The 26131-nt window shown below is 45.1% G+C and overlaps 1 protein-coding gene and 1 long non-coding RNA gene across 3 annotated transcripts in view; one reads left to right on the forward strand and one right to left on the reverse strand.

Annotated features, from left to right (window-relative positions):
- The window catches only part of dnah7 (dynein, axonemal, heavy chain 7), a 614695-nt gene that overhangs the window by 569317 nt on the left and 19247 nt on the right, over positions 1 to 26131 (forward strand). The window contains exon 62 of the mRNA XM_078551851.1: positions 1328 to 1505. Within this exon, the coding sequence (XP_078407977.1) occupies positions 1328 to 1505 (178 nt within the window). The remainder of the gene's footprint in view (positions 1 to 1327; positions 1506 to 26131) is intronic.
- LOC144686531 (uncharacterized) lies at positions 22245 to 24118 on the reverse strand. Of its 2 annotated transcripts, none has more exons than XR_013577942.1 (2): positions 24002 to 24118; positions 22245 to 22538 (listed from the first exon to the last, which is right to left on the reverse strand). It is a non-coding gene; the product is annotated as an uncharacterized LOC144686531 (long non-coding RNA). The 2 variants fall into 2 exon arrangements; XR_013577943.1 differs by having other exon boundaries at positions 22245 to 22560; positions 24002 to 24080.

Below are 26131 nucleotides of genomic sequence, written 5' to 3' on the forward strand. Positions count from 1 at the left end.
GTCCAACAGAGTCGGATTAAAGAAGGGCACACACCCTTTTTTATGGCACCAGCTGCCATAAACCATCTAAGTTAAAGGTCCCATTAAAATTGTCAGGCCCGGGAGAAGGTTAAGTGTCTAAGTTAAGTGGATAGGATTTTGGGATGGGGGGCGGAACTGGAGGTCAGGGGTGGATCGGAGGGTGGGGTTGGACCTCAGTGGGTTGGGGGGTGTCAGACCTCGGGGTAGGGGGATTGGGTTGGTTTGGGGGAGTGTTGGGTCTGCGGGGGTGGGTTCGGGTCAGGTCGGAGGGGGGTGGTTCAGGTCGGGTGGGGGAGTGTCGAGCCTATGGGGGTATCGGGTCGGGTTGGGCCTATGGGTGGGAGGGTCGCATTGGGTCGGGGCGGGTGGGGGGGTGTTAGGAGTGGTGGGGGGAGTCCCGTGCTAGTGGTGGGAGTGCCATGAGGGGTCGTGGAGGTGAGGAATACCATGGGGGTTCGTTAGTCAGGAGGTGGGGTGTCCCCAGGGGGTTCAGGGGTGTGGAGGGGGAGTCCCCAGGGGGCTCGGGAGTGTGGGACAGTCCCATAGGGGAATCGCTATGGGTCTTTACAATAGTTACCCAGAAGTTAGAAGAGGTTTTAATTCTTTTAACTTTTTCCGGGTAACTATTTGTGTAACACAGTTGGAACCATCCAAAGTTTGTAATTTAAGCCACTATTTCGAATGGTTCCCGATGCAGGGCAATTGTCCAGAGGGAGTTTGCACTTCTGGGCAATTGCTGTGCAAACCCTTACCTGTGAAGTTCTGTGGGATTCCCCAGTGCATCATTGGTGTACCTCCCCCAATCCAACACTGGGGAGCTTGGAAGTTACGGCCCATTATTTTTGAGAATTTATTATATTTCACCTTTTACCTACTTCCCGTATGTGCATCCCAATATTTTTATTTTCTGTAAAATTATAAGAAGTGGATGATAAAACCTGCTTGCTCTTTCCTGGCTTGCTGTCTGTGAGAACTCTACAGTATGATTGGCTGTTTAGTCTGCTTGATGATATTGTTGTCACTGGGCGCCATAGATTTCTTATAGCAGACACCAGAATGAAATTAACATTGGGAAAGTTGACTTCCATGCCTCAGAGCTCGCTAGACCTTTACAGGCAGTTTTCTTTGAGGTCAATGGCAAGTGCTTTCACTTTGTCGCTGACTGAAAATTCCAGGTCTTTGTCATAGAATTCTAAAGATAGATGATTATGTAATCAGAGCATAAATTGATTCTTTTGCACATGAATATGGACTTTGTTGAGATGCGTAAACTCACTGTGATTGTAATGTCTTTTCAATATGCCAGGACTGGTTTGAAGATGGAGCTCCTCCTGTCTTCTGGTTGTCTGGGTTTTTCTTTACTCAAGCTTTTCTGACAGGAGGCCAGCAAAATTATGCCAGAAAATACACCATTCCCATTGACCTGCTCACATTTGACTATGATGTACTGGAGGACAAGAATTACATGGTTCCCCCAGAAGATGGTAAGTGATCACAACTTGAACACATAACAGTCATGTGATTTTGCAATGGTTGGTCTTGATTGCTACCAAGCAGTGTTGCATATGAGCTCCACTCAAAAGCGAGACACTTGTATTAAGATTAATTTTTCCCCAAATTTTATGATTGTAAACTTTCCTGAAACCTGTAAGAACACATAATACAGAAGTACATTCAGTTTATTGTTGATACACTATATTTAGTTTAGTTATTACTGAGAAGACAGCAATCTTGTTGCCATTGCTATAGCAACTATTGCTTTGCAAACAAAGTCATTGGGAACAATTTTATGAATGCACACTCACAGCAGGATTTTCCGCACCCGCCCGCTGCCGGGATCTTCCGGTCCCGCCACAAGTCAATGGACTTCTGGCTGGGGTGCCTCCTCGCCTGCGGGTCCCACCTGTGATGGGGTCAGAAAATCCCGGCCTCAGAGTGGAAGCCTTGCCTGCTGGATGTGCGCATTCAGTAATCACAGGTGCAATCCCCAAAATTTTCCATCCATTAAGGATTTTGCTTATTTTTTTTTTTATTTGTTCATGGGATGTGGGTGTTGCTCGCTAGGCCAACATTTATTGCCCATCCTTAACTGCCCTTGAGAAGGTGGTGGCGAGCCACCGTTTTGAACTGCTACAGCCCATGTAGTTTAAGTACACCCGCAGTGCTGTTACGAAAGGATTTCCAGGATCTTGACCCAGCAGCAGTGAAGGATGAGCAATATAGTTCTAAATCAGGATGTTTTGTGGCTTGGAGGGGATCTTGCAGGTAGTGGTGTTTCCATGTATTTGCTGCTCTTGTCCTTCTAGGTGTAAGAGGTCAAGGGTTTGGAAGGTGCTGTGAAAGGAGCCTTGGTGAGTTGTTGCAATGCATCTTGTAGATAGTAAACACTGATGCCAATGTACGTTGGTGGTGGAGGGATTGAATATTTAAGTTGGTGGATGGGGTGCCAATCAAGCAGGCGCTTTGCCCTGGTTGATGTTGAGCTTCTTGTGTTGTTGGAGTTGCACTCACCCAGGCAAGCGGAGAGTATTTCATCACATTCCTGATTTATGCCTTGTAGATGGTGGACAGGCTTTGGGGAGTCAGAAGGTAAGATACTCACTGCAAAATTCCCAGCCTCTGACCTGCTCCTGTAGACACAGTATTTATATGGCTGGTCCAGTTCGGTTTCTAGTTGATGGTAATTCCCAGGATGTTGATAGTGGGGGATTCAGCAATGGTAATGCCATTGAATGTCAAGGGATAGAGGTGAGATGTTCTCTTGTTGGAGGTGGTCATTGCCTGGCACTTGTCTGGCACAAATGTTATTTGTCACTTATCAGCCCAAGCCTGAATGTTGTCAGGTCTTGCTGCATGCAGAAGCACAAATAGATTCTTCAGTGTCTGAGGGCTCGTGAATGGTGCAGAACATTGTGCAATCATCGGCGAACACCCCCACTTCTGATGTTATGATGGAGGGAAGGTCATTGATGAAGCAGTAGAAGATGATTGGGCCTAGGACACTACTCTGAGGAGCTCCTGCAGCAACGTCCTGGGATTGAGGTGATTGACCTCCAACAACCACAACCATCTTCCGTTGTGCAAGGTATGAATCCAACCGGTGGAGACTTTTCCTCTGATTCCCACTGACTTCAATTTTGCTAGGGCTCTTTAATGCCAGACTCGATCAAATGTTGTCTTGATGTCAAGAGAAGTCATTCTCAGCTCACCTCTTGAGCACAGCTTTTTTGTCATTTTGGGCCAGGGCTATAATGAGGTCAAGAGCTGAGTGACCCTGGTGGAACTCGAACTGAGCATCAGTGAGCAGGTTATTGCTGTTGTAAGTACTGTTAACCCTTTCTGTCACTTTGCTGATGGTTGACAGTAGATTGATGGGGCAGTAATTGGATTTGCCTTGCTTTTTGTGTACAGGACACATCTGGGCAATTTTCCACATTTCCGGGTAGATGCCAATGTTGCAGCTTTACTGGAACAGCTTGGCTAGGCACACAGCTGGCTCTGAAGCACATGTCTTCAGCACTATTACTGGAAAGTTGTCACGGCTCATAGCCTTTGCACTTTCCAATGCCTTCAGCCATTTCTTGGTATCACAGAGTGAATCGAATTGGCTGAAGACTGTCTTCTGTGATGCTGGGAACCTCAGGGGGAGCCCGAGATGGATCATCTACTCAGCACTTCTGGTTGAAGATGGTTGCAAGTGTTTCAGCCTTCTCTTATGCACTGATGTGCTGGGCTCCTCTATCATTGATGATGGTGATATTCATGGAGCCGCCTCATTCAGTCGGTTGTTTAATCGTCTACCATCATTCACAACTGAGTGTGGCAGGACTGCAGAGCTTAGATCTGATCTGTTGTGGGATCACTTAGTCCGATCGCTTGCGGTTTCTGCCGTTTAGCATGCAAATAGTCCTGCATTGTAGCTTCACCAGGTAGACACCTTATTTTTAACTGTGCCTGGTACTGCTCCTGGCATGCCTTCCTACACTCTTTATTGAACCAGGGTTCATCCCTCAGCTTGATGGTATTAGTAGAGTGGGGGATATGCCGAACCATGAGGTTAGAGATTGTGGTGGAATTCAATTCTGCTGATGCTGATAGCCCACAGCGCCCCATGAATGCCCAGTCTTGAGTTTCTAGATCTGTTTGAAATCTATCACATTAGCATGGTGGTAGTGTCACACAACATGATGGAGGGTATCCTCAATGTGAAGACGGGACTTCATCTCCACAAGGACTGTGCAGCGGTCACTCCTACCAATACTGTCATGGACAGATGCATCTGCAGCAGGTAGATTGGTGAGGATAAGGTCAAGTAGGTTGCTGGTTCCCACACTACCGACCGCAGACCCAGCCTAGCAGCTATGTGCTTTAGGACTCAGAGAGTCCCGAAGGCTGGGTTGCCTAACTGGTACCAAGGTTAAGGACATCTCTTCTGGGCTGGAAACGAACTTGGAGTGGGAGGGGAAGGATCCAGTTGTTGTGGCCCACATAGGTACCAATGACATAGGTAGGACTAGGAAGGAGGTTTTGCTGAGGGACTACAAGCAGCTCGGGGCTAAATTAAAAAGCAGAACCACAAAGGTAATAACCTCCGGATTACTACCTGAGCCGTGTGGAAATTGGTGTAGGGTAAATGAGATTAGAGAGGTAGATGCTTGGCTCAAAGATTGGTGTGGGAGAAATGGGTTCCAATTCATGGGGCACTGGCACCAGTACTGGGGAAGGAGAGAGCTGTTCCGTTGGGACGGGCTTCATTTGAGCCATGCTGGGACCAGTGTCCTGGCGAATCGTATAACTAAGATTGTAGATAGGACCTTAAACTAATTAGTCGGGGGGGAGGGCTCAGTTGAATGGAAGTTCAAAAAATCAAAACGAAACGAGAGGACAGTGGTGCAGGGTGGTGAAGAGGCGAACGATAATCAAAGTGTGACAGGAAGGGGCGGAAAATATGAGCAGAAGAGTGCAGCAGAAATTAGAGAATGAGTAATAATGGTAAAAAGTCAGAGCTAAAGGCTCTTTATCTGAAGGCACACAGTATTTGTAACAAGAGAGATGAGTTGACGGCACAAATAGAAATAAATTAATATGACTTGATAGCTATTACAGAGACATGGTTGCAGGGTGACCAAGACTGGAAACTCAACATTCAAGGGTATTTGACATTCCAGAAAAATAGGCAAAAAGGAAAAGGAGGTGGGGTAGCTTTGTTAATAAAGGAAGGTATCAGTGCAGTGGTGAGTAGTGATATAGGTGCAATAAATTGTGATGAGGAATCAGTTTGGGTGGAAATAAGGAATAACAAGAAGAAAAAGTCAAGGGTGGGAGTCATCTATAGGCCCCCAAAGAGTTGCCTCACTGTGGGACAAAGTATAAATCAGGAAATAATGGAGGCATGTAAGAAGGATGCTACAATTGTCATGAGTGATTTTAATCTGCATATTGACTGGACAAATCAGATTGGCAGGGGTAACATGGAAAACGAATTTGTTGAGTGCATCAGAGATTGTTTCTTAGAGCAATACATTGCAGAACCAACCTGGGAACAGGCCATTTTAGATCTAGTAATATGTAATGAGGTGGGATTAATAAGAGATATCATAATTAAGGATCCTCTAGGGGGTAGCAATCACAACATGGTAGAATTTCAAATTGAGTTTGAGGATAAGCAACTTGGATCTCAAACCAATGTCCTCAGCCTAAATGAGGGCAATTACAGAGGTATGAAGAAAGAGTTGTCTAAAGTGGTCTGGGAAAATAGATTAAGGTCAGTTGTTGAGCAGTGGGCAGACATTTAAGCAGATATTTCATAATGCTTTGCAAAAAATTATCCCTGTCAAAAAGAAGGACTAAGATGAGAAGGATGAACCACCTGCGGTTAACAAAGATGGTCAAGGAGAATATACAATCAAAAATGAAAGCATACAAAGCGGTGAAAACTAGTGGTAGGCCAGAAGATTGGGAATTTTTTAGGAACCAGCAGCAAACTAAAAAGCCAATAAAGAAGGAGAAAATTGATTATGAAAGTAAATTGGCAAGAAAGATAAAAACAAACAGCAAGAGCTTCTACGGGTATATAAGAAGAGAGTAGCTAAAGTGAGGAGGAGCAAGATGGAGGATGTAAATTGATAATGGGGAACAGGGAAATGGCAGATAATTTAAACCAATATTTTGCCTCGGTCTTCATGGTGGAGGACACTCGCAAAGATATCAGATAAGCAAGGAGCTAATGGGAGGAAAGATTTTGTAACAGTCTCCATCACGAGGGACAAATTATTTGATAAACTAAAGGGACTAAAAGCAGACAAGTTGCCAGCACCTGATGGCCTGCATCCAAGGGTTTTAAAGGGAGTAGCTGTAGAGATAGTGGAGGCATTGGTCGAAATATTCCAGAACTCACTGGATTCCGGGACGGTCCCAGCGGATTGGAAAACCACAAATGTGACGCCCCTGTTCAAGAAGTGGGGGAGACAAAAGGCAGGAAACTATAGGCCACTCAGCCTAACATCTGTCATTGGGAAAATACTAGAGTCCATCATTAAGTAAGAAATAGCAGGACATTTAGAAAAGCTTAATGCAATCAGAGTCAACATGGTTTTGTGAAAGGGAAATCACGTTTGACAAATTTGCTAGAGCTCTTTGAGGATATAACAAGCAGAGTTGATAAAGGAGGACTGGTAGATGTAGGGCTGAATTTTCCCCCTGTCGGGGGGGATTGTGCGGGGGCAGGTGGGAGCGAGCGCGAACCCAATCAGCGCCCCTGATCGGGTGTGCGCCGCCATTCTACGTGGGCGGGCCAATTAAGGCCTGCCCAGCGTGACGCTTGCCCGGAACCCCGTGTGATTCCCTGAGTCCGGGCCTGTGCTCTTTTGTGCGCGAAAGAATGCAGAAATCTCCCTAAGACATAGAGGTACCTCAGGGAGATTTGTTTGAGGTTCAAACATTTAAATAAAGAATTGAAAATATTTTAAGACATGTCCCCTCATGCTACAGTGTCAAATTAGCTGGGACATGTCAAGGAACATTAATTTAAAAATGTATTTAATTTATAAACACTTCATGAAACCTCATCCCGCCTGTGGATGAGGTTTCATGAAAAATGCAAATGTCGCCTGGGCTCTTCGCCTGCCTGCCAACCTTAAGGTTGGACGGGCAGCTCATTTAATTGATTTAATTAGTTTTAAACAGGCTTTAATAAGCCTTTGACAGTTCAGCGAGTGCGCAGCTGACTCGGCTGTGCGCCTGCCGAGTCCAAAATCTAAACGGCGTGTAATGACGTCGGGATGCCTGCCCAACGTCACTGCGCATCATTTTACGCCCCGCCTCCACTCGCCAACCAGAAAATTCTCCCCGTAGTGTATTTGGATTTCCAGAAGGCATTCAATAAGGTGCCACATAAAAGGTCATTGCACAAGATTGGAGCTCACGGTATGGGGGTGGTAATGTATTAGCATGGATTGAGGATTGGTTAACACACAGGAGACAGAGAGTCAAAATTAATAGATCTTTTTCAGGTTGGAAAGACATAACTAGTGGAGTGCCAGAAGGATCAGCCGTAGGGCCTCAATTATTTACTATCTATATTAATGATTTGGGGGAGGGGGTAGAGTGTAATGTATCCAAATTTGCTGATGATACAAAAATAGGTGGGAGGGCATGTTGTGATGAGGACATAAGGAATCTGCAAGGGGATATAGGTAGGTTGAGTGAGTGGCGAAAGCTTGGCAGACGGAGTTTAATGTAGGAAAGTGTGAGGTCGTGCACTTTGCTAGGAAGAATCAAAAGGCGGGCTATTATTTAAATGGAGAGAGTCTCCAAAAAAGTGCATCACAGAGGGATCTGGGTGTTCTTGTGCATGAAACACAAAATGTTAGCATGCAGATGCAGCAAGTTACAAGAAGGCAAATGGAATTTTGGCCTGTATTGCTAGGAGGGTTGGAGTTTAAAAATAGGGACGTCTTGTTACAATTGTACAGGGTGTTGTGTACAGTTTTGGTCCCTGTATTTCAGAAAGAATATACTGGAATTGGAGGCAGTTCAAAAGAGATTCACTAGACTGATCCCTGGGATGAAGGGGTTAACTTATCAAGAACGGCTAAACAGCTTAGGCCTTTATTCATTAGAGTTTAGAAGAATGAGGGGTGATCTTATTGAAACATACAAGATTCTGAGGGGTCTTGACTGAGAAGATGTTTCCACTAGTGGGGGAATCTCAAACTAGGGGACATAGTTACAGAATAAGGGGACACTCATTTAATACTGAGATGCGAAGGAATTTCTTCTCTCAGAGGGTAATGAACATCTGGAATTCTCTACCCCAGGGAGTTGTGGAGGCTAAATCACAAAGTATTTAAAGAGGAGGTGGATAGATTTTTGAAATATCGGGGAGTTCAGGGCGATGAGGAGCCTGCACGAAAGTGGAGTTGAGGCCTGGGGCAGATCAGCCATGATCTTATTGAATGATGGGGCAGGCTTGAGAGACCGAATGGCCTACTCCTGCTCCTATTTCTTATGTTCTTAGTACTGGTGCTACCGAGTCAGTCTTGGTGATGAACATTGAAGCGCCCCACCCAGAAATCACTCTGTGCCCTTGCTATCCTCAATGCATCTTCTAATTGGTATTCAACATAGAGGAGTACTGATTCATCAGCTTTGGTGGGGGGAATGGAGGGATGCGGCAGTTCCATCTCTGACTTAATACCATGTGACTCATGGGGCCCAAAGTCAATGTTGAGTACTCTTAGGGCAACTACCCCCCCCCAACTGTATACCATTGTACCACCATCTCTAGTGGGTCCATCCTGCCAGTGGGACAGGGCATGTTGATGGTGATGGTGTTGTCTGGGACATTGTAAGATAATGATTCGGTGACTATGCATTTGTCAGGCTTGACTAGACTGTGGCTCAGCTTTCCCAATTTTGGCACAAGCCCACAGATATTAGTAAGGAGGGCTTTGCAGAGTTAACAGGGCTGCTTTTTCCATTGTTATTTCAGTCCCTACGTCTATCAGTTTCATTCCTTTTCGGAATCTTGGCGGTTTGATGCAACTGAGTGGCTTACTGGTCTATTTCAGAGGGCATTTAAGATGGCAGACCTCCCTCACGAAAGCTATGAGTGAACCAGATGAGTTTTTACAACAATCAACAATGGTTTCATGGTCACTATTACTGAGACTAGCTTTTTAAAAAAATTCCAGTTTAATTGAATGTAAATTCCAACAGCTGCCATGGTAGGATTTGAACTGTGTCCCCAGGGTATTAATTTGGGCGTCTGGATTACTAGCCTAGTGACATTATCACTATACCACCACCTCCTCATAGTCAATCCTATTGTGTAATTATTAGATTGTTAATGCCTTTTAATTTACTGTAATCTTACTCCTTTGAACATTTGCAACATTTGTGCATTGCTCCAATCTGAAGGCAGCCTATTTAGTGAGTCATATTCTGTAGTTAAACCCAGAAGTGAGTAACATTTGAACATTTTGGACCACTTGCTATCCTCACTATAAGGCCCAACATGCTTTACAGTGCAGTTAGTCAAAATAGTGTGAGATTGGTATGATCCTGCGCACTGGCTCCAAGCAGCAGCTAGGTATTTCCCATCAGAGGGGAGCAGGGAGAAAATTAGACTTAAATCCTCACCAGACATTTCACCAGACAGTTCTTGTGAATCTTCTTATAGTGGGCAACAGGTTAGAAGCATGAGAAATGATCTTATTGAAATATATAAGATCCTATGGGGACTTGATAGGTTGCATACTGAGAGGGTGTTTCCTCTTGTGGGGGAGACTAGAACTAGGGGGCACAGGTTAAGAATAAGAGACCCTTTTTAATGCGGAGATGAGGAGAATTTTTTTCTCTCAGAAGGTCGTTTGTCTATGGTATTCGCTTCCCCAGAAAGCAGTGGAGGCTGGGTCACTGAATTTATTAAAGGCTGAGTTAGATAGATTTTTTGATGGACAAAGGAGTCAAGGGTTATGGGAGGCAGACAGGAAAGTGGAGCTGAGACCATAACCAGATCAGCCATGATCTCATGAACGGCGGGGCATGCTCGAAGGGCCAAATGACCTACTCCTGCTCCTAAATCCTATGTTAGTCTGAGAGCAGGACCATCTCAGCTCAAGAAATATATGGTCCGTATATGGTCCACGGGGACTAAGAATAGGAGAAAACTCAGTCAAGAGAGACAACAAAGGAGAGAACTCAGATAAGAGAGGCAGCATAGGGGAGAAGTCAGTCAAGAGAGGCAACATAAGAGAGAATTCAGTCAAGAGAGGCAATATATTTCCTATGTTTCATATAGTGTAAACATTAAAACTGCCCATAAAAAATTCTAAATACACATATCCATAACGTTCCAGTACTGAATGGCTAGATAAGTTATGATACTGGTGAATATTGTGTGTATGTTGATTCAGAATTGGCTTATTGGTGTGGCATCTTTATTTGTCTCCTATTTATAAATGTAAAAGCTGTGGCGCAACTTCACCTGGATTCAAAACTTCATGCCTTGCCATTATGAAACAGGTTTATATTTTGGAAGACACACTCGCTAGAAATTTCGGAATAGAAGAAATTGATCCGAGAGCAACCTAATTAGTGTTTTATACAAACCCAAGCATGCCTGTTTTTAATTGCATCACTGTTATCCTTTCAAGTTCAGTAGAGAATACCATGATGTAGTGATCTTATTGAAGCATATATGGGGCAGAATTGTGCCCTCGTCGGGCGAGCTCGGCAGGGGTGGATGGGGGGGTTTGGGAAGCCGACTGCCGCCCGCGATCAGGGCCAGACCGCGATTTCACGCTGGTGGGCCAATTAAGGCCTGCCCAGCATGAATCACATGCTGCAGTGCTCAGCGCTGCCTGTGTAGAGGGAGGAGGAGGACAAGTGCGAACTTCGCGCATGCGCGTGGGCGTGTGCTGGAAAAGCTCCCTGAGGCACAGATCTGCCTCAGGGAGGTGAACAGTTTTCAAAATAAAAAATAAAGAATTTTGAGGTGTTAAAAAAACATATCCTGTCATGTGACTCTGTCACATAAGCAAGAACTTGTTAGAATTAGAAGCCATAAGGTTGGACGGACAGCGAAAAATTTTAATCAATTGGGTTAATCAATCAAAAGACCTTAATAGGCCTTTTAATTGTTTGCGGGTGTGCTGCCAACTCCTGCCATGCCTGCCAACTAAAATATCGCGCGAGTGCACGATGACGTCGGAATGCTCGTCCGACGTCATCATGCGTCACTTTACACTTGAGTGGGTTGAGTGCGCTCAGTGAAAAATCCTGGCCTATGGGGACTTGACAGAGCGATTGTTGAAAGAATGTTTCTCCTTGTGGGAGAGACTAGAACTAGGGGAAACAGTTTAAAAATGAGTCCCCCATTTAAGACAGAACTGGGGAGAATTTTTTTTTCTCACAGAAGGTCATTCGTCTGTGGAATTCTCTTCCCCAGAGAGTGGTGGAGGCAGGATCATTGAATATTTTTAAGTCAGTGTTAGGTAGATTCTTGACTGACAAGGGAATCAAAGGCTATTGGGGGTTGACAAAAAGTAGAGGCCATAATCAGATCAACCTTGATTTTATCAAATGGCGGAGTATGTTTGAGGGGCCGAATGGCCTACTCTTGCTCCTAATTCATAAGTTTGTATGCTTGTGCATTTGTTCGTATGATGTGAGTTAGGCAAGACAGGTTGTACTTTGCATGATATTATTACAGCATGACATGATACTATTATAAATTATAAAGCACTAAAAGATTTGTTTATACTTTTATTCTATGCTTTTGTCAAATAGTGGATCAGTGCACTGCCACATAATTTGATCATGCTTGAAAGTTCCATTTTCAAAAGCCTTATTGAAGATGCCTTACGTGGTAGCGGTTCAACAGTTTACAACACTTCTGCATCTGGCTTGTTCGATTTTGCACCTTCAAATTAGTCATTTGGTAGTGCAGAACATGAGTACTGCTGAAAAAGAGATTTTTTTTGTTGAAGCTTTTCGTCTTGCACTCATCAAGACAATGCGCAAAAATACCAAATGTGAAGGAAACAGCAATTTATACTGTATGAAAAGAGAGTGCTGATTGGTTGGCAAGTGGACTTTGATTGGTAAAGGTGTTGCCATGGAAGGGCAAGGTATCTCAAATATTTGAGCAACAAGTGAAGCTAGCTATGCAGTAGCAACACGAATAATATTCACCACTAACAGGATGCTGCCATCAAGCCAAAAAGATGTTCTGCCTATCCTTTCAAATTCAGTAGAGAATACCATGATGTGGTGATCTTATTGAAGCACGTAGGGCAGAATTGTGCCCTCGTTGAGCAGGCTCGGCAGGGGCAGGTGGGGGAGGTTGGGAAGCCAACTGCCACCCACAATCAGGGCTGGACCGCGATTTCATGCATGAGTAATTGGCATATGAATTTCAGTATCAAGTATGTAGCATCCCAAAGACTGGTGGACCGTATCAAACAGCATGTCGCTTCTGCTGTTAACAATGGGCAATGCACAGACCGTACCCAACCAGCCCATGCTTGCAAAACTCAAAACACACTGTCCAATGTTAGATGTGATTTCGCGATTAGACAACATTTGCTAAATAACCCTCAGTGTGCTAAGAATTACACTGACAACCAATTTAAGATTGTCAGTCAGGCTCATAGTGTGGCGCATTTGTGTGTACTGGAAGCTACATATATTAATACACAGGGCCCTGTTCTTTTCAGACTGAAAGAACATGGACACAAATTGCGCCTGTTTTAGCTAAACATAATAAGTGACAGCCATTCGCTGGTTCATTCCTCCATGCAATGCCTTGATCAATCAGAGTCAAGCTGCCTGGTTTAAATTTCAAACAATGCTTGGCTTAACTGCCAGTCACCATCAACTGGTGCATTCTCCATGGTAATGCCTTTGACAATCAGAGTCCACTTGCCAATCAATCAGCATTCTCTTCTCATACAGTCTAAATTGTTATTCCCTTTATATTTGGTATTCTTGTGAATTGTCCAGATGAGTGCAAGATGAAAAGCTTCAACAAAAATGTCTCTTTTTCAGCAATACTCACCTTCAAATAGTTAATCTAGCTATTAGGGAGCAAATTAACTCCTGGTGGCTTAGCATGGACAATATGTTAAGGATTCAGGAAAAACGGCAGCAGGGGATCAAAAATTATCACTCTTTCCTGGTCCTTGTCTGTTTCTACCTTAAATTGTTTAATTTCAGCCAGCATGTTACTGCCTTCCTGGGCAGGATTCCCTTGGCTGAAAACCAGTTCCTGTGTGTGATCACTGTAAATTGGTCTTTGATCGCAAAAGCTCCACCTCTATCTCCTGGGCTAGGCACTTTTGATCTACAGCTGCTGAAGCAAAGCAGAGACTGACTGTCCTCCATGTGTTGCATCAAATGTTAAGACCTACTATCTCATGGCAATCCCTCTTTATATGCCATAACCCAAATTGCATGCACACTATAGTTGCTGGTCTGACACTGTTAGCTGCAGTTCAGGTTCAAGCTGAAGAGCCCTCCTTGGTGTCTCTCTGGCTGGAACTTTAATTGTCCTGTTCGACTTATGCTTGGCTTGGCAGAATTGTAAAGCAGTTTTTCCATAGAAATCTAAAAAATCGGGATGGGAAAATCACTTCTTTCTGCAGAGTTAATTGAGGTCAGGTAGGTTTAAAAAATATGCAGGAATCCCAGTACATTTTGTAAAACAGGTTTGACACTGCACATGATCTACACTTATTGGGGTGACACTGAGTTGTGTGAGACCATCCTGTTGAAGAAATCTGTTTCACTCTGTGTTTTTGCACTCCAGATGTGCACTGCAAGATCAGTGTCAATATGAAGAGATTTCCCCTTTGCACAAGGGCTAAACTTGCTTTATAAGTGCACCCCTAATATGTTTCAGAAAGAACAGAAAAGCATTAATGCAGTGCCTTGTAATATTTTGAAGCATTTCACATACACATAATTGCTCTGAAATGCACTGATTCTAGTTATGTGGGTATGGCAGCTACTTTACATGAACCATGTTCCCCCAAATGGCAATGGGTTGAAAAACCAGTTAAACTTTCTTGTTTAGTGATGAAGAGACACCGGGAGAACTGCCTTCTAATAGTGCCATGGAATCTTTAATATCCACCTAAATAGCTTGATAGGACCCCAATTCAGCATCTTAACTAAAGGAAACACAGCCAACACGCTGTCTCTATACTGCACTCAAATATCATCCTAGAATATGTGCTCAATTCCTGGAAAGGAGTTTGAATTTTGAGTGACATTGCTATCTATGGAACCCAATGGAATTACTCTGTAAAATATTTACCTTTCAAATTTTTAACCACATGATCCATTTTTATATCCGTTTCTCATATTATAGCTTTTATTTATTCCTGCGATTTGTGCATGGCTGGCAAAGACAATATTTATTACCTATCCTTAATTGCCCTTGAGCAAGTGATGATGAGCCACCTACAACTGAATGTCTTGCCAGGCTATTTTGTCAGTAGTTTATCCATGGCAGGGGGAGGCCAACGCCATATGGGAAGTCTGGCAGCTTTCGGTGGGTGGACTGGTGTGGGGCAAGGTGGAGGATTTCCTTTGCAGACCCCCTGGGCCCATCAAAAGCACCCGCCCTCCCCTGAAGATCATTCCCCCACCCTTTAACCCTCCGGCGGGCCTCATTAACCCACCCCACCCCACCCCCTTCACCCCTCATGCTGAGACACCTGACCCTAGACATAACTGGGCTCCTTGGCATGGTGGAATTGCATGACTTTTTAGCTGGGGGGCAGGGACCATGTGACCCATAAAACCCTGCCCCATGTTGCCAGAGCATTATTCCGATCCTCTGGTTACTAGGCCAGTAACATTACCACTGTGCTCCCATCTCACATGATAAAAGTATGCATCATAGGTTGAGTGGTGGCGGGGGGAGGCATGGGTTGCAGGACATGTGCTCCCTTTGCATTTCTATGCATAAACATGACCACAAATTAACGTATTGAAAGACATAAGAATATAAGAGATAGGAACAGAAGTAGACCTCTCAAGCCTGCTCCGCCATTCAATAAGGTCATGGCTGTGAATCTTTTAGATGGTACACACTGCTGCTACTGTGTATCGGTGATGGAGGGAGTGAATGTTTGTGGATCTGGTGCCAATCAAGTGTGCTACTTTCTCCTGGACGGTGTCAAGCTTCTTGAGTGTTGTGGGAGCTGCACTCATTCAAGCAAGTGAGGAGTATTCCATCACACTCCTGACTTGTACCTTGTAGATGGTGGACAGGCTTTGGGGTGTCAGGAGGTGAGTTACTCATCGTACGATTCCTAGCCTCTCACCTGTTCTTGTGGCCACAGTATTTATACGGCTCACCATCTGCTGCCCAGTCTTGCAGCTATGTCATTTAAGACTCAGCCAGCTTGGTCAGTGGTGATGCTACCGAGCCACTCTTGGTGGTGGACATTGAAGTTCCCCCACCTAGAGTACATTCCGCGCCCTTGCAAGTGTTGTTCAACATGGAGGAGCACTGATTCTTCAGCTAAGGGAGGTTTGCTTGCCCATGTTTGACCTGATGCCTTCACGGAGTTCGGAGTCGATGTTGAGGACTCCCAGGACAACTCCCTCCCAACTGTATACCACTGTGCCACCACCTCTGCTGGATCTGTCCTACCGAAGGGATGGAATCACCATACCCAGGGATGGTGATGGTGCTGTCCAGGACAGTACTTATAAGGTATGATTCGTGAGGATGACTATGTCAGGCTGTTGCTTGACTAGTCTGTGAGACAGCTCTCCCAATTTTGGCACAAGCCCCCAGTTGTTAGCAAGGAGGACTTTGTAGGATTGGGTTTGCTATATTCGTTTCCTGTGCCTAGGTCAATGCCTGGTGGTCCGTCCGGCTTCATTCCTTTTTTGTGGCTTTGTAGTGGTTTGACACAACCGAGTGAGTGGCTTGCATTTAAGAGTCAACCACTTTGCTGTAGGGCCTGGAGTTACATGTAGGCCAGACCAGGTAGCAACGGCAGATTCCCTTCCCTAAAGGGTATTAGTGAACCAGTGAGCAATCAACAATGATTTCATGGTCATCATTAGACATTTAATTCCAGGTTTTTATTGAATTCAAATTCCACCATCCACCACCCGGGATTCAAACGCAGGCCCCCAGAGCATTACCCTGGGTCTCTGGATTATTAGCTCAGCGACAATACCACTACGCCATCGCCTCTCCAAGGATGGGTGGGAGAAAATGGTGAGAATGAGAGAGGGCCAGTAGGGTAGGATGGTGAGGGTGCGACGGTATCAGTAGAAGGGATGGCGAGGGTAGTTGGTGGGGACTTGGAGGCAGCCAGGGACCCTCGGGGTGAATGGGGTGGGATTCTCAGGAAGGTAGGGAACATGCATGTTCACTTGGACATCCCCAAAGACAAAGGGTTCTGGCTGGTAGGTGATGGTGGGGAGGTGGAAGGTGATGCCAGGGTGGGGTCAATAGTGATGAGGGAAAGGACATGGGTGACTGGGGGAGGGGAAAGGAGCTGAAGACAAATTTTACCAGCAACGTGCTTCTAAACCTGGAAGTGAAAGGAAACTCGTGTTGGGCGGGAACAGGTGCTGATGGGAGTGTGGTCAGTGGGTGGGTGGAGATGCAGGTCAGGTCAGATGGACAACTGAAAGAAACCTCCAGCAGGCAGCATTCAAATTCTCAGGACAGTGAGATGAGTGTGATAGAGGAAGGATCTGTGTGCATGGGAGAGTGCTTGCACGAGGCTCCGAAAGGCCCTGCCCTGCCCCACACACACACACACACACACACACACACGTCTCCCTCCAGAATCACTCGTGGGCTGACTGCATGCAGCTGCACTGCTAGTGCGGGGGGCATGGTAGTGGAATGCAGGGGGAGGACTCGCGTAGCCTGTCAATGAAGCTGAAAGACATCATTACACATTATTCAGTGAAAGTGAATAGGTTTTCAGATTATAAAGTGACAAAATGAGTTCACCTGTGCAACCACTTGTGATCAGAATTTCTTAACTTTTCCAGGCCTAATATTTCTAGGTGCTGCCCTGGCATCCATAGCAGGGGTGGAGACAGCCTGTGCAATAGTTGGCCCTGTTGCCTCTGATGACTTCAGTGTGGGTCCTCTCAGAGCTGAGGCTTTGAGAGCCCCAGCTCGCTTTGGCTGTCCCCCAAGGGCCAGCTGCTCCCTCTGCGGTGACAGAGGACTAGGTTTAGGGGGTCATAGGCAAAAGGAACTTGGAGGGAGAGGACAGCCTCTGAGATTCCTGAGTGGATGACCCAGGGGTGTCCAGTTTCTGCTCCTCCTCCCTTTGGGTGCCCGAGGGCCCCAGCCTGACTCCTTGTGGGGAAGAAGTACCTGGAGGGGTGTTGCAGTGCCCTGTTTCCCTCTCACATTGTCAGTGCTGGCATCTCTGCACATGTCTCTGCACTTTGTTGGACCAGGATTTCCATGGCATCCGCCACCCTTCCCATGGAGACCTCCATGCGGGCACATGTGGGCACCACTTCATCAGAGAGCAGGCGGACGCACTCCTCCGACTCACGTGCTACTCTGCTGAGAGCTTCCAACAGCTCTGCGTGATGTTTCCCCGCCTTCTGCTGACTCCCCAGGATGAGTTAAAAGGCCGAAACCAAAGGCTCATCATTTGACTCGGCCCTCACCGATGCCTCTTCCCCAGCAGTCTTCCGAGTGCTGGGGGGCTTGGCTGAACCTGTCTCCTGCTGCTGTGGACACGTGTCTGAGCGGTGACCACCAGATTGTGAATCCAAGGTGTGTTTCTGCGCTGGTGGAGGGTGTGGGTAAGCGCTGTGACGGATCTTCCAGGCTGCTTATTTCCAACTCTTCAATGGAGGAGAACACCTGGAGGTGAGGACCTAGATGGAGTTGAGGGACTGGATGGCTGAGGGTGTCGATCGCTTGGCGGAGCTCCCTGTGAACCAAAGCAGAGATAATTAGTGCATGGCAGCAGAGTGAAAAGCAGGAGAGAGAGCACTCAGGTTGCGATGAGAGAGGGATAATGTGGTGCAGGATCTTCACATGGGTGTTCGCCACTGACCTCACCATTGCTGCAGGTATGGTCCATGTCCTCGCCAGTCAGTGCGATGGCATGTTTCTCAAAGTAAGTGAGGGGCCTAATGTGGGCCTCTCCACCCACCAGTCTGGGACCTCTCCCTGCTGTTGTCAGCCAGCTTATCCTGCATGAAATAGAAGGAGAGTGTGAGCAAAAGGTGCAGAGCCATGGACAGAATGAGGACACAAGCTCAAGAGAATATGTGCCTGATGGAGATGTGAGGGTATGTGAGAGAGTTAGTGGTGTTGTCCCTTGAGGTGTGAGATCCCTGTGGATGTGTGATGGGTTTGTAAGTGTGAGTTGAGAGTGATGAGAAGAGTGACTTACACTGGTGTAACAGATGAGACCATTCATTCTCTTTTGGCACTTTGTCGCTGCCCTCTTTTGCAGGGCGTTGGCGCTGACCACTGCTGCCACTGCCTCCCATGCTGATCTTGCTTGTTGGCCTTCGCCCAGAGCAGCGGTAGAGGACTTTGCGGTAGGCTTCCACTGCATCCAGTAGGTGCTCGAAGGAGGCGTCACTAAATTTGAGGGCAGCATGTTTCCTCACTTTGGCAGCCATGACTTTGCAGCAGCTTCCTATCCCTTGAAGAGTGCTAGCTCTGTGCAGGGGCGGCCTTTAAATATGGCACCTGGTTTACTGAAGGCCTGAGGTGATGGCGGGGTAGGTGAATGAGAGGACGCCCTGCCAGCCACCCAGCATGTTTGTTGGGAATACATGAATAATGAGGTGGAATTGGAATGATACGGCGTGAAAAGCCGACATTGCGACTGGCGGGTAAAACATTCTTTTTCCCTACCGCTACTGCACTTAGTATAACTTTGGGATGATTCCTCCCGATGTCTTTCTGATAAGATGTCAAACCTTGGCCCTACCTGCTCTCTAAGGTGGATGTAAAAATCCCATGGCACTATTTTGAAGAAGAGCAGGGGAGTCCTCCTTGGTATCTTGTTCGTGGAGAGATCAATATTGGCCATTACCAAAAACAGATTATCTCATCATTATCATATTGCAGTTTGTGGGAGCTTGTGTAAATTGAGTTGCATTTCCTACATTGCAACAGTGACTACACTTCAAAAGTACTTCATTGGCTGTAAGGTGTTTTGAGATGTCCTGGGGTTGTGAAAGGTGCCATATAAATGCAAGTCTTCCTTATTTTCTTTTTGTTATGATGGGAAACTGAGACCTTTCTCATTAAAACAGAGAAAATTAAGAGGGATTCTGAGAGACTTCTTCAAAAGTCATGAAGGATTTTGATATTTCCCTGGCTACTGAATCAGTAACTTGAGGGTATAGCTTTGAAATAGATCATAGCAAAACAATGAAGGGAGAGGTTGTACAGGGGTCTATCTCACCAGAAACAGCAGTGGAAGCAGTATAGTAGAAGGGAAATGGATAAGTGTTTGAAGAAGAGAAATTTAAAACGGTATATGCGAATAAGCAGACAGCTGTTTCAGAGAGTTGGCACAGTGCAATGGGCCAAACAGGTTGTTTGATGAATTTCAAAATGCTGACTCTGAAATTCTACTGAGTGAGTTATACCATATTTGGACTAATGAGACACAAGTTGCACCCACCAGTGATTGGAAGAGCGATTTTGTGGATCAGCTGATTTGCATATGTGTTGAAGGCCTTATTACCACAAGTATTTTGTCAAATGGAAGTACTATGTTGAGCTGGTTGGAAATGAGAAGGCAACCTTTTAGGAGCCAGTTCTAACTGAATATTGAAGCAACGGATTGGAAGAGCAGCAGGTAAGTAACAAAGTGTTTGGTTCACTCAGGTTCCTTTTCTGAATGTCTCATGAGTGTTTTTGGCCACTTTTCAAGAACACCTACTGCTGGAGCATCTGACTGAAGGAACCAGAAAAAGAACAGGGGGTAACACAGAGGAATGAAATTAAGGAGAGCTCATAACTTTAATGAACTAAGCCTACAAAACCTCCTCAATGAAAATACAATAGAGGAGGGAGACATATTTTCACCTGGAGAGAACTAGATAATGTTAGTGAGGATGTGCCAAGGGTACCATGAAATAGTAGTAGAAGGGTGGACTGATTAGAAGCTAAGAAGGTTGCCTGTGACTTTAGAGTCATGTGACCCAAAAGAAAAAGAAAGGTTTGCATTTCTAAAGTGGCTTTCGTGACCTCAAGATATCCTACAGCACTTTAGCCAATGAGGTACTTTTGAAGTGCAGTCAATGTTGTAATGTAGGGTAGGCGGCAGCCAGTTTATGCCAGAAAGTCCTCAAAAACAACCTATGGAATCTTTTATAGAGTCATAGTCATAGAGCTATACAGCACAGAAACAGGCCCTTCGGCCCATCATGTCTGCTGGCCATCAAGCGCCTATCTATTCTAATCCCATTTTCCAGCACTTGGCCTATAGCCCTGTATGCTATGGCATTTCAAGTGCTCACCTAAATACTTCTCAAATGTCGTGAGGGTTCCTGCCTCTACAACCCCCAAGGCAGTATGTTCCAGATTCTAACCACCCTCTGGGTGAAAATAATTTTTCCTCAAATCCCCTCTAAACCTCCTGCCCCTTACCTTAAACCTATGCCCGCTGGTTATTAACATCTCTGCTAAGGGAAAAAGTTTCTTCCTATCTACTGTATCTATGCCCCTCATTATTTTGTATACCTCTATCAGGTCCACCCTAAGCATTCTCTGCTCTAAGGAAAACAACCCTAGCCTATCCAGTCTCCCTTCGTAGCTGAAATGCTCCAGCCCAGGTAACATCCTGGTGAACCTCATCTGCACCCTCTCCAGTGCAATCATATCCTTCCTATAGTGTGGCGACCAGAACTGCACACAGTACTCCAGCTGTGGCCTAACTAGCATTTTATACAGCTCCAACATAACCTCCCTGCTCTTATATTCTATGCCTCGGCTAATAAAGGCAAGTATCCCATATGCCCTCATAACCACCTTATCTACCTGTGCTGCTGCCTTCAGGGATCTATGGGCATGTACATCAAGGTCCCTCTGATCCTCTGTACTTCCTAGGGTGCTACCATTCATTGTGTATTCCCTTGCAGTATTAGTCCTTCCAAAATGCATCACCTCACGCTTCTCAGGATTAAATTCCATTTGCCACTGCTCTGCCCACCTTACCAGCCCATCTATATTGTTCTGTAATCTAAGGCTTTCCTCCTCACTATTTATGACACCACCAATTTTCATGCCATCTGCGAACTTACTGATCATACCTCCTATATCCACGTCTAAATCATTAATGTACACTACAAACAGCAAGGGTCCCAGCACCGATCCTTGTGGTACACCACTCGTTCCAGGCTTCCAATCACAAAAACAACCTTCGACCATCACCCTCTGCCTCCTGCCACTGAGCCAATTTTGGATCCAATTTGCCAAATTGCCCTGGATCCCATGGGCTCTTACCTTCTTGACCAGTCTCCCATGCAGGACCTTGTTAAAAGCCTTATTGAAATCCACCTGAGAGAGCAGCTGATGTCTTGGTTTAACATGTTATCTAGAAGATTGTGCCTTTGACAGTGCAGCACATCCTCGGTACTGCACAGGAGTGTCAGCCTGGTCTCTGGAGTGGAACTATGAACTCACAACCCTCTGACAGAGAGGCGAGAGCACCAATACTGAGCCACACTGACACCCAGAAAACATGGTCTACTTACTTACTTGTAAAGTAGTTTATTTTCCCAAAATATAATTTATTCATAAAATTTGTAAAAGTACATTACAAAACATTTCAACTTGAGGATTACAGAAAAGCAATAAGATTCAACTTGTCTCCATACAGTATTGTTTCACTCTTGGGTGCCTCAATACAATTTCAATACTCTTGATATTCACAATATACATTCCATATCAGGCATACAGCTTGAAGGGTTCTATAAATTTTCCAACCCCTCAGTGTACTATGGCTTACTTGAAAAGTAGGTTGGCTGAAGAATATCACACTAGTGTGCAGTCTCTGAGATCAATCACTTGCATCCATATGTTACGGACAGGTGGGGATTTAATTTAGAACAGCTCTGATTTCTTCACTCACTACCTATCCATAAATAGAAAGGTGTTTTTGATTTTTAATAACCCTACAGTGAAGCCAAGAAAAGGTAAAGTAAGAGGGTTGGTTTATTTTATACACACACACACACCCCCACCCCCCAAGAAAGGGGCTCAGGGCAGTGACTACGATAAAAATAAAAATTATAGTTTCACATGAGTCCAGGGTCCAGAATCAAAGTCCAATGAGGGATTCCTTCACAGAGTTTGGCTGGCTAAAGACTGGTGGTGCTTTTCCGATGGTTTTGATGTCCCAAGATGAAGTAGTCACGCAAAGATTGAATCGGTTCTATAAGCGAAAGTACAAAATCTTTCCAGCAGAGTCAGATTAGATGAGGGCCAGTTGTCCAACCTGGCCAGGGCTTGCTTCTGTATGGCCTGTCTGTCAGATGTTAAATAGCAGACTGAAGATGGAATCCAAAAGCTGTATAATTAAAGCAATTCAAACAGCTCATGTGACAGGGTGGTTTCAGGTCAAACTATTCAGCTAACGAAGCCTCTTGTTAAAACCCATTGTTTTAACACCTCCCCATATTGGATGCTTAGATGCTGCTTTATCCTTATAAAATTGGGGCACAATAGATTTCTAGGCATTGTGTCTCTTTCCAGTAATAATTTCTGTCTGTTACTGATGGGCATCACGCAAACTTGCAAGAATTGCACTAGCATTTTTTTTCTGCATGGTCATCTCAAACTGAAACCAAGCAAAGTATAAACAGAATAGACAATGAGGTACTCCTCAGTTATGATCTATCAGGTGGTGACGGACTGCTGACACCTGTGAAATACATAGCCTGATGTCATTCATTCTTTTATTGTTTTAAATCCATCACCATGTATGTCCACCGAATGATAATCTGTTAATATTAGCAGACAGTCATAGGTTTGTATGTTTAATGTAAATATAATTTTACCATTTGTAGAGGTAAACAATTAACTTAGTACTGTATAGTTTTTTTCCCCTTGATTTTAGCCAACGAGATATAGGGTTATTTTAATTTCAGATATACCCAATGCTGTTTCTACTAAACAAATTTCCCTTTAAAATGCATTCAAGAGAATTAGTCCTTTCACAGAAAAGAATAAACCGATATTGTATTTTTTTTTTTTACAGAAGTATTGCTAAAGTCCCATGGGCTTTAAAGCTCAAGTCAGAATGAAACCTTTGAGCTTGACAGCAATGCTGTTGACAGATTTAAAAATAGTAAATGGTGGAAATGCATGGCAAGTCAACTGGCATCTGAAAGAATAAAGATAGATTAACATTTTGGACTGGGTTTTCAGTAGAACAGTATATTTGACAGAACAAGCCTATACTATAATTGAATCAACATCTGTTGTTTCTGCACAACTGTGATCTTGAATTGAGCAGAATGTAATGGATGAGAAATGCAAACGTTTGTATATTATTATTAATGCCAGCCAAATGTAACTCACTGGGGAATAAATCCTCATGGGTATACATCGGGTGGAATTTAATACCCCCACAACCCTCCTTGGAGTGGGCTGGGAAGCAGTGGGGGCATTTAATTGGTTGGAAAAGTGTGGGGTGGAGAGCCCGTTGCCTTTCCAACCTTACCCGATTGAGTAAGGGGTGGCGAATGTGAAAGTCAGCTTTCCTGTCTTGGTCCATTTAAGGTCATTAAGTGGCCACTTAAGGGGAGAGGGTGGTGGAGAGGTCACCAGGTATGCCCTGGCAGCCTGCTTATGGGCTGGTGGGTGTCACTTCTGTTCAGTAATCCTGTGGCCAATGGCAGGTCCCACTGGTGGCAAGATCTGCCCCTGCTGGAAGGGCCCCCTTGCCAGGGCCTGCCTGACTGGCTCCAGCTTGGCTGCTCCACTTACCTCTGCCCCAGGGCCTCCATTGCTTTTCTTCATCCCAAGCCTCCTGCACCACTCCTGGTGCCACTGCTGGATCTGAAGAACTGCCAGCCTCTGGTTAGCTAGTAGCTCTTGGAGGTGGTACCTTTGTCCTGATAGGCAGAATGGAAAAGAAAGAGGAATAGCTCTGATAATAAAGGAATACCTAAGGACAGTAATAGGAAAGAATTTTGGCTCAGAAGTTCAGGAAGATAGATTCAGTATAGATGGGGATTAGGAATAACAAGGGTCAGAAAATACTGGTGGGAGTAATTATAGGCCCCTTCACAGTAGTTTCACCGTTAAGCAAGAAATAATTGGAGCTTGTGACAAAGGCATAGGGAAAATGGTGGGGTAGTGGTAATGTCACTGGACCAGAGGCCTAGGCTAATGTTCTGGGGACACGGGTTCAAATCCCACCATGGCAGTTGGTGGCATTTGAATTCAATTAATAAAATAAAACAATTGAAAGCTTGTCTCAGGAATGGTGACCATTAAACTATCGTCAATTGTTGTAGAACCCCATCTGGTTCACTAATGTCCTTTAGGAAGGGAAATCTGCCTTCCTTACCTGGTCTGGTCTACATGTGACTCTGGGCCCACAGTAATGTGTTTGACTCTTAACTGCCTTCTAAAATGTCCTAGCAAGCCATTCAGTTCAAGGGAAATTGGGGATGGGCAACAAATGCTGGCCTTGCCAGTAACATCCACATCCCATGAAAAGAATAAATTTAAAAAAGGCAATGTAATAATCATGGGAGACTTCAATCTTCATATAGACTGGACAAAGGGGTTATGGAAGATGAGTTTGTAGAATGCTTTCATGACAGTTTCCTAGAACAATATGTTGCGGATTCAACTAGGGATAAAGCTATTTTAGGTCTAGTATTATATAATGAGACAGGTTTAATTAGTAATCTCACAAAAGATCCTCTGAGGGAAAAAGTGATCATAATATAATTGAATTCCATGGGCAGAATTTTTCGCCTGGTGTGCGGGCCCACGCTTGACACGCTCAAGCGTAAAATAGCACACGATGATGTCGGGCGAGCGTCCAGACGTCTCGTGCACTTGCGTGATATTTTGGTTGGCGGGCATCCACTAAACTCGGAAGCATACCTGCCGACAATTAAGAGAGCTATTAAGCCCATTAATGGCGCAATTAACTGGGATTTTTTGCTGTCCGTCCAACGTGGTTGGTGGGTGGGCAAATTGGCCAAGTGGCCTTTGCATTTTTCAGGAAACCTCATCTAAGGGCGGGATGAGGTTTCCGATATTAATTTTTTAAAAAATAAAAATGTTTGCACAGAATTTTCATATGGTATATGTTCTGGTGACTGATTCTGATGCGTGGGCATTTTTTCCCGGTTTTTAAAATCTTTATTTTTTGCCTTTAAATTCTTCAGCTCCCTGAGGCATCTCTTTGCCTTCAGAGAGCTTTCTGTGAGTGCTCCCCTGTGCCTGCGCTGACTTCAGTGCCCACCCTCCCCTCTCACCCCCGACCCCAAGTCATATCAGTGTGCGCTTCATGCTGGCTGGCTGTTAATTAGCCAGCCAGTGTGAAATCGGGCTTGGGGGTCAATTGCGGTTGGTGGTCCGTTTCCAGATCAAGCCTGCCCGCCGAGCTGAAAATTCAGGTCCCTTTTAATCTTGAGAGTGACATACTTGAGTCTAAAACAAGAATCATAAATGTAAACAAAGCCGATTTCATAGAGCAGGATCTTCCCCCCCGTTGCGGGGGTTGTGCGGGAGCGGGCGCGAGTGGGTGGGTTCCCGATTGGTGCCCCCGTTTGGGGGCGTGCTGCCATTTTACGTGGGCGGGCCAATAAAGGCTCGCCCAGCATGACGTCCACCAGGAAGCGCTATGTGCTCCCTGTGCAGACGGGGCAAGGGGGGGATCCCCTGAACCTGAAGTGCGCTCTCTCGTGCTTGCATGCAAAAGAGTGCACAGATCTCCCTGAGGCTAAGTGCTGCCTCACGGAGAATGGCTCAGGTTTGAAAGATTGAATGAAGATCAGAAAAAAAATTACTGACATGTCCCCTCATGTGCCACTGTCACATGAACTGGGACATGTCAGTTTCTTTTATTTATACATTTCAGACAAATTTTAATAC

This window comes from Cetorhinus maximus, chromosome 11 (assembly GCF_964194155.1).
Source record: "Cetorhinus maximus chromosome 11, sCetMax3.hap1.1, whole genome shotgun sequence".
Lineage (NCBI taxonomy): Eukaryota > Metazoa > Chordata > Chondrichthyes > Lamniformes > Cetorhinidae > Cetorhinus > Cetorhinus maximus.